At 40.6% G+C, this 8,301-nt stretch overlaps 1 protein-coding gene across 7 annotated transcripts in view; it reads left to right on the top strand.

The window, feature by feature from the left end:
• pleca (plectin a) overlaps positions 1-8,301 on the top strand; it is a 103,435-nt gene that overhangs the window by 5,387 nt on the left and 89,747 nt on the right. For 6 of the 7 annotated variants that reach the window (XM_032535356.1, XM_032535354.1, XM_032535359.1 and 3 more), the window contains exon 4: positions 4,666-4,879. In XM_032535356.1, coding sequence (XP_032391247.1) covers positions 4,666-4,879 — 214 coding nt within the window. Of the gene's footprint in view, positions 1-1,596; positions 1,955-4,665; positions 4,880-8,301 lie in introns of those variants that run through there. The other variant, XM_032535361.1, reaches the window with a different exon arrangement.

Below are 8,301 nucleotides of genomic sequence, written 5' to 3'. Positions count from 1 at the left end.
TATGTTCCATGGACACGTTATATCAGCACGTTTGTAATACCATAGAGTACTCAACATGTTTTTCAAGTAGCCTATTCAAACGTGCAAACTTCAGGCAATCACCCGAAGATTATTTGGAGTTATGATTAAATATCCTTTATTCACATGGCTTGGTTATGACTGACTGATTTACCACAGCATCCTTCACCTTCCTCTGAGCTCCACTGCTCTCTGGCTTCATAAAGCACTTGGTTGATCAGGTTGACCCTTCAGCACAATGGCTACTAAGCTGGCACAGACACTGGGATTCAGAACTGATGGCATGCATCGTTTATGAACACAAGAATGGGCTCAGAGTGCGATTGAGCCAGCACGTCACCTCTCCCAGCCCCCCACTCCACCGTGGCCTTTGCTTCATTCTATAAATGGGAGAACTAATAATGTAGTAGGGCCACACAAACAAGCAATATATCATTCATGGTGTTGTGATTACATAATGGCTCAGCATGACAGTTTTTAATTTGACTCAGTACAACTTGGCCACATTTGGAGCGAAGAAGAAACTTGAAAAACATGATGCAGAATAAACTACTCACAAGGCAAAGGAAGTTTAAATTGGACAGATTTCCTGATTAATAGTTCTGTTGATTTGCATTTTTATGACATCAAATTGTGGACAGAGGTCAGCTGGCAGACACTACACATTGAATATGCAGTAGACTTACTGAATGTTGGACTGCCACTAACAGCAGTTTCTCATATTCAAGGATCACATGAATACTTGAATATTAATATGTTTAATCTCCAACATTATTTAGGAATAGTTTGGTGAGCCAAGACTATTTGGGAGAACTTTTTGTTTTTATACATCATAATGACAGTATATTTCAACCTTGATAAAAAAAAAATACTCAACATAAGGTCCAATTACAGTGTATTTTCTAGAGCGGTCAACCACATGCCATGGCCTTTTCTTCATGGGATGGAGTTACTCAGTATACATGGAGAATGATTTTTTAGTCTTCACTTTGGTTATTATCACGTTATTATACTTTAACAACCAACTTCCAACTTGGAATTACAAGCCTCTGTCAAGGTTAAATACATTTGTCCAAAACAGCTGGCAAAATTATTGTCAACTTTTTTGTCTCCATTTAATCCCAAAAGATCCCTTTTAAATTATATATATTGTTAATATACTTTTGACAAACTTGAGTGGGAATCTAACTCCACTTCTGTCCAGGGCAGACGCATATGGGTTAAAATGACACTTGATGTAAGTAAGGGTATTTAATCCATGTGCTTACAATCAGAGCAGCCATCTGTTTCCACTTGCGGGACAGATGCTGAGCTCAGCAGTAGTGTGCTGGCATTGCCTCTCTCCTGACGGTGTGAAGTTCGAGTAGAATAGGTGTGAATATAATTGATTTATGATCGTTTATTCACTCACAATGACCACAACAAGGAATACAATAGGCCGATACATACTGTAGTTCTTCCACGAGCTTGACATGAAATCATTGGCACTAAGGAAAAAAACCACAGACTGAACGGTGTAACGTGTGAAGAGGTCCCTGCCTCCGCACGCTGCGATCAACCTGATCGGAGCTCAGTTTTCACATGCGCACCGAGCATGCAATCAGATCTCTCCTCTCATCTTCACCCTAATGCGTGCCTGTTGTTTAGCGACAACTTCAACCAGCAGGAAGGCATGCAGGCGGAGGCAGCAGATTCTTCCTCTATGCTCGCCCTGCAGCCCGGATCAGTCCAGGTCTGACCGGCTGAACATCCCGGGGCACAGGATCCTGCAGGACGCAGGCGCGACCCTCACTGCGGCTGAGGATGATGCTTCTCTAAGTTTGAGATTGACCTAACTGGGACGAATTCGCCGACGGCACCACTACAAGAAACAGATTTTTGCGATTGTAGCCTACATTTGGGACCAAACACAGCTGACATCATGGATATTTTTGGCGTGAGTAAACCCGGGAATACAGATTATCCATAATTCATGTTTTGCCGCATCGCCGACGCTGTTAATCACATGATTTAGTGGCAATGAAAAAAAACAACCTCCAGGTTAGAAAAAAATCCGACCTATCTCCACTATAAGAAAATGCGATTTAATTATTATTTTTTTTTGCATATTCCAAACCTGTCAAACAGCAAGAGCACCTCTCAGGTCTCTCATCACTGCAGCCTGCAGGTCAAATATTTCAGGTGTGGCGACGATGCAGTGCAGCTCATCAATTGTTTTGAACTATCCAGACTTGACAGCTTTGTCTGTCAAGTGAGGATCAACATATCCAGCCTTAATGAAGTTCATCCCAGTTTCAAGGGGAGAAGACATAGAGAGAGAGAGAGAGAGAGAGAGAGGAGCGTGTCAGGGTGATTCAACCACTGTTCATACCACCACACACCACATAACTTTCTTCCATTTGTCCTGAGAGTTTCAGGAGCATACTATCTACACCTCCTCAGGGTTGCCTGGTAACTATGTACCACCCTGAGGCTTTCAGCTTGCTTGGGTGAAGGCCATACAAGAAAGCAAAGCCAGTCTGAATAGTAATGGGTTAGAGACAGGAGGTGAGGAGTAATAATGTCATTAGAGATGTTTATTAGGTGTACTATTAAGTCAAAACAGCAGATGATTGCTCAGTAGGTCACTGAATAGATCAAGGCTCTGCACAGTGATGATTATTCGCAGATTGCCTTAAACTTGAAAAGGACTCACACTTTGCTGCCTGACTAAAGGATTATGTATATTAAGGCTATGTGTGATCACTTTCTGTGGTGCCTCAATGCAATCTTAAAATATATCCTTTGCTGTGCATAGGGGTTAATATATATATATTATAAGATATGAATATTTGACATGGCTCCCTTACTGTAGCTCTGGCCATAAAAACAACCCAGTCTGCATTTTCCTAAAGTATTCCGACAGTAGATTGTATTGTATAGACTGAATCCTAGAAGTCAAGCTGAACCCAAGCACCAGTATTAGCTGACAAATAAAGGTTACCTAAATGCACGTGTGTCCAATAAAATCCGTCATTGCACTACCACAGGAAAGTACAACGGGTTACTGCTCTACTTTCACAGGCAAACACTGTTATTGGTTTGTCTACAACACATTGAGGTATGTCATGATGAGCTGACTGTCAAAACACAAGTTTTCCTGAAAAGCAAACTTCAATACAGGTTAAGTAATATAATGTGTCATGTGCAAATGTTCAGTATCATTTTTTGCCTATATTATATATATATACATATATATACATATATATTATATATATATAATATATACATATATATTATATATATACAGTATATTTTAACAATATAAGAAGTAAACAATGTTGCAGTAGGCTACTGCAGTTCAGACAAAAAGCAGCCATCTCAAAATAGCATTTAGCTAAATCATAACCTGAATGTGAACTGTATTGGATGCACTATAGACAATACTCCGTCCTGGGACTTTTGGTTCTGTCTGCTCCTGTCCAATCAGAGAGACTGTGGCAGTGCAGCCAGCGCCCCTGTGGGGAGCATCCTCATGGTGCTGGATGGTGACTCAGCTGAAAAGGAAGCTGGGAGTGTGGTGACGTCATAGAGTGCATCAGCAGCACCTGCCCTGCTCCTCCCAACAGCTCTCTGAAGGAGTCAGGCCTGGAGGCGTTTGGTGAAAAACAGTTCTTCAGATGGCAGTCTGAGCACTAGGCAACACTGAGCTTGTGTCCTGGTTACTGCACATTAGGTCTAAATATAGATGCTCCAAATATGGCTGGCCAATCATAATATGATATGATTGTGTAATATTATTCCAAATTACTAATTTTATATTATTGCCCAGTCCTGCTCCAGAATATTGTTTTAATTACTGACATACCATACCAGCCCCAATATAACATGTTTTAATTTGGAAATTTACTGAGGAAAAAGTGGGTGTCATATTGTATTTGAGGACTAGACTTTTGCATTCACAACTGCTCAAAGTTTATTATTAATGGATGAGGACACCTGTGTTTACCTGGGGCTTAATTGAGCATTGCATTATGGGTTTTTATGTTAAGATAGCGATTTCATACCGAACCGTTAACCGGTATTTAGCCCCCAAAGTTTCTAGTTTAATTTTAATGTCATAATTCTTGCTGCCGCAAGGGGCATTTAATACTAGCTACTAGCTGAGTTCCAACATCGTTTCCGATAAATTGAACTTTACAGTCTGGCGGCCAATAAATGTGTCACAGAAAGTCATGCTAGATGGTAAGTTAGCTAGCTAGCTAAGTCCTCAAAGACAGCTATCGCTAACTACCGGTAAAGTTCGTAGTTATAGCTATTGATAAAGTTAACGTTAGCTAACTAGCTAACAATATCAAACGGATAGCTCAAACCAAGCAATCTGATTGGTTCATAGCCGTGATAAAATTTAATAACATTGGTTAAAGGACTGGTTATTATATCATGCCACGGCTATGGTCCTAAAACTGACTTCTTACAAAAACTTGAGGGGAGATTGTGTGAGTAAGGTGCATAAAAAACAGAATGAAGGGACTGCATTTTGGTCATTTTGCAAACAAGGTGGATGGGATGAACCCCCACCCCATCTCATATTGCCTACTTTCTCTCTCTCTTTGAGATGTTTTGACTCCCCATGCCTATTCTTTTTTTATCACTATGTCCATCCAGACCATGGAGGAGGTGAAGGACAAGCCCAAGAGGAGGCCTCTGGTCCGGGCTGCGTCAGAGGAGAGCGCCAGTGATCTGAGTTCAATAATGTACTCTCCATCCCCTGGAGACACGCTGCCCTGGAACCTGCCCAAACACCATCGCATGAAGCGCTCCAAGTCAGCCTCAGGAGATGTGCTGGACCCAGCAGAGAGGGCTGTCATCCGCATCGCAGGTACAATGTTCACATTCATAAGGAAAGGGAAGGTAGAAATTGTCTGTGAGGGGGGATTTGGAGTTTTGCCCTCTCTTTGTCTTTATGCTGTGACAGTGCTGCTATCTGCATCTGTTAATACTGATACTCCTATAGTATTTCATGTGGAAGCTTTCCTCTCAACAGTCAATCATATCATTTTGGGGCAGCTTTGCAATAATTGTTTGAGCCGTGGTCCTCACTGTGGCTGCTTGCATGTTGTGCAATTGTCATCTGCTGTCATATGAGCTGTTTTCTATAATGTGCACTTCAAGCTGGAAGCTGAAGTTTTCTGTCCATACTGTCAGCTATTGACTCACTGCTTTACTTGACTGATCTGAGGATTTGTTGCATATATGCTGTCATTTATTCAGTTTTTTGTTCTTGGTAAAACCAGTAAAATAGTACACTGTAATGCTGCTAGCTGTTGTTTTGGGTGTTTGGGTTAGGGATGCAGTACAGATTACTGTTGTCTATTGCACAGCCCATTCATAAAGTTAATCTCCCTGTAATGTTGGCTTCAAGGCTTTTGTCACAAACAAATGACATAGTCACATTTACATTTTCTCTGCACATTTTGTATTCAGCCAAGCATTCAGACATATTTACTCAAAATAATGGGTTTATGTGACAGCTTGTTTACTCTTTTTTAATTACAGTACATCTAAACTGTCATGTTCTGTAGTTAACACTTGAACCACACTCAGCCACTCTCACTGGCAACCTAAAACTTAAAGCGTAACTCTTGCCAAAATGCAACCCTGGGTCTTTTAGTGAATGTACTTGAGTCAAACTTTCGTTTACAAGCTTAATTAGGACGGAAGTGCTACATTTAAGATTTACCGTATTTTAGTTTTGGGTCAGATGGCCTTTTGAATGGGAGTGCTAGGGGCACTACTATGATCGCATCAAAATCACAATTTTTAGCCCCTGGCTTTGAGCAAAGTTTCAGTGTTTTCAGTGTTTGTAATGTTTTAAAAATAGTGATTTAGATGGGATCATAGAAGGGCCCTCAGCACAAAGGCCATCTGACCCAAAACAAAAATACGGTGAATCTTAAAAGTAACTCTTCCATCCTAATTATGTTTTTAAACAAAAGTTTGACTCAGGTACATTCACAAAAAGACCCAAGGTTGCATTTTGGTGAGAGTTACGCTTTAAACTTATATCAATTTACAGCACAACAACATTTCTTAAGGAGATATTGTCTACTTCAAAAACATGGATTTTAGGGAATTTTGCTACAGATATACATATAATTATCTGCAGCATAGTTTATGTGTATGCTGCTGCTGCTTATCAGGTCTATTTTGGGTTTAGCTCTATCAATCGGAATTCACTAGACAAGGTATTACCTGACATGTCAAGATCGTCGCCTTCAAATTTGAATACATACACTACCTCAGAGACTCATGTAGGCAGTTGAAAGAGATATATTGCATAACAACATTATTACCATCTCTTATTAGGCTTATCTATTTCCCATGGGGGGTTTCAGGCTGCATGGAGGTTCTGCAGCTCCTTCACCTCTATTAAGTGTGTGAACACTGAGGCAGAGCTCAGAAGATGTGACTTGCTGTCTCAGCACTTCCTGTGGTGGCTGTTGAGTCCATACTGTCTCTTCAGGCCATAAACGGCACACCAACTCGTTCTCCCCCCTCCCTGGTCGCCTCTGATATTGATTTGGTGGGGTGGGGTACTGCAGCAGGGTTGTGTGACTGGTTGTTATTGTTTCTGCACATACAATAGCAAGCAGCTGGATTGTAGGACTCCAAGTTCTCCAGCAGAGCTGGTTGACGAGCTAGCGTTTCGGGAGATAGTGGGGTATCTGGTTGATTTATGTCTGAAGTTTTACATTTTCACATTCATGTCCTTTACTGACTTATTGTAATACCTATACGTGAGCAGGATGCTAGGGTCCAATGAAATATATTAGATAACGGCGACTGTACCAATGTTGTCTCATTGGATCGCTGTCATAATGGCCCTGGCCCAATTTATTAGCCCTGTGAGACACGTGTATACAAGGCCAGAGCTGCAGCGTTATCTGACAACAAATGGAGACAGGATTTGTTATCAAGCTGCAGACTGTTTGAGAGGCAGACAGTGTGGGCTGATACTAATTGGATGTCAGTATGACTGTATTAAGGTTTTTTCTTTGTGGCTTTCTAACATGTTCCTTTATTAATCAGATAACTGTGATTCTTGATAGTTGCTGTGCTGACATCCTTACAGAGTGATATAGTGATAAAAAACACAATAAAGTGCTGTTGAAAGAAATGAAAAAAAAACTGTTATAGAATACACAGGTCCCCAGAATTGTAAAGAGATGAGTGAATGATCCTGGTTTAGCATGTCCTGTGTTGTTATAGCCATGGCTCATAACCATCACCAGAGGGCAGATAGGCCTAAAATAATTTAATGAAAGTGTAAGGGAGTTATTTGCTGGACCCATGAAGTGCTTCATCATTGGTCTTGGTCATCGAGACAAACATAAAAACATCTCTTATCTACCTTACTGGGTAACTCTTTCCCACTTGGTTCTTTTTTGCATGACATAATCCAGGGAATGGTCATAGCTGGGTTAAAATCTCAAAAAAGTTAAAGTTATTAGCCATGCTAGCATCACGACTCTAAGGATGACAATGTAGGTTTGTCAGTTAGTCCTTGAGTTGTTTAGAGGTAAAGGTTAGCTTCTTACTTCTTCATAGTTTCTTACTTTTTTGTAATGTTTTCAAGGAACACCATTGAGTCAAGAAAAAGTCATAGCTCTGCTCGTAACAGATTGAGATAAATTATTCAGAACTGCTTTCAATGTGGGATTTTGAACAGTGTTTGTCAGAATATTGAATTGGGGATCTATTATTGATTTTTACATTTAAAAAAAATATCTTTGGCACTCTTGTGCAGCTGGAAGTGCAAAGTTTAGTTTTGTCTGTCTTTCATGCAAATTTATTTTTTCCACAATGACTCACTGACTGTTTCTTTTCCCGAGGCTTGTCCTGTCACTTCCCCTAAGTAGTTTCCAAATAATGAAGACTGCCTTTGTACCTCCAGTCCTAACAGATAATTCACCAGTGTTAACAGATAATTCACCAGTGTTAACAGATAATTCACCCGTGTTAACAGATAATTTACCAGTGTTAACAGATAATTTACCAGTGTTAACAGATAATTCACCAGTGTTAACAGATAATTTACCAGTGTTAACAGATAATGCATACCTATTTTAAAGTGAGGTGAAAAGTATCTTACAGTGACATGCTTTATAGTAGTACTGTGATCAGACTCATGCTTAGGGGTGGCAGTATCTCAGTCCATAGGGAGTTGGGTTGGAGAGATGCCAGTTTACCTCCTGGGTGCTGCCAGGTGCTCTTGAGCAAGGCACCGTGACCCCCCCCCCC

Source organism: Etheostoma spectabile, chromosome 14 (genome assembly GCF_008692095.1).
Source record: "Etheostoma spectabile isolate EspeVRDwgs_2016 chromosome 14, UIUC_Espe_1.0, whole genome shotgun sequence".
Classification (NCBI taxonomy): Eukaryota; Metazoa; Chordata; class Actinopteri; order Perciformes; family Percidae; genus Etheostoma; species Etheostoma spectabile.
Note: the sequence above shows the minus strand (reverse complement) of the source record. Positions and strands in the feature narration are given on the sequence as shown.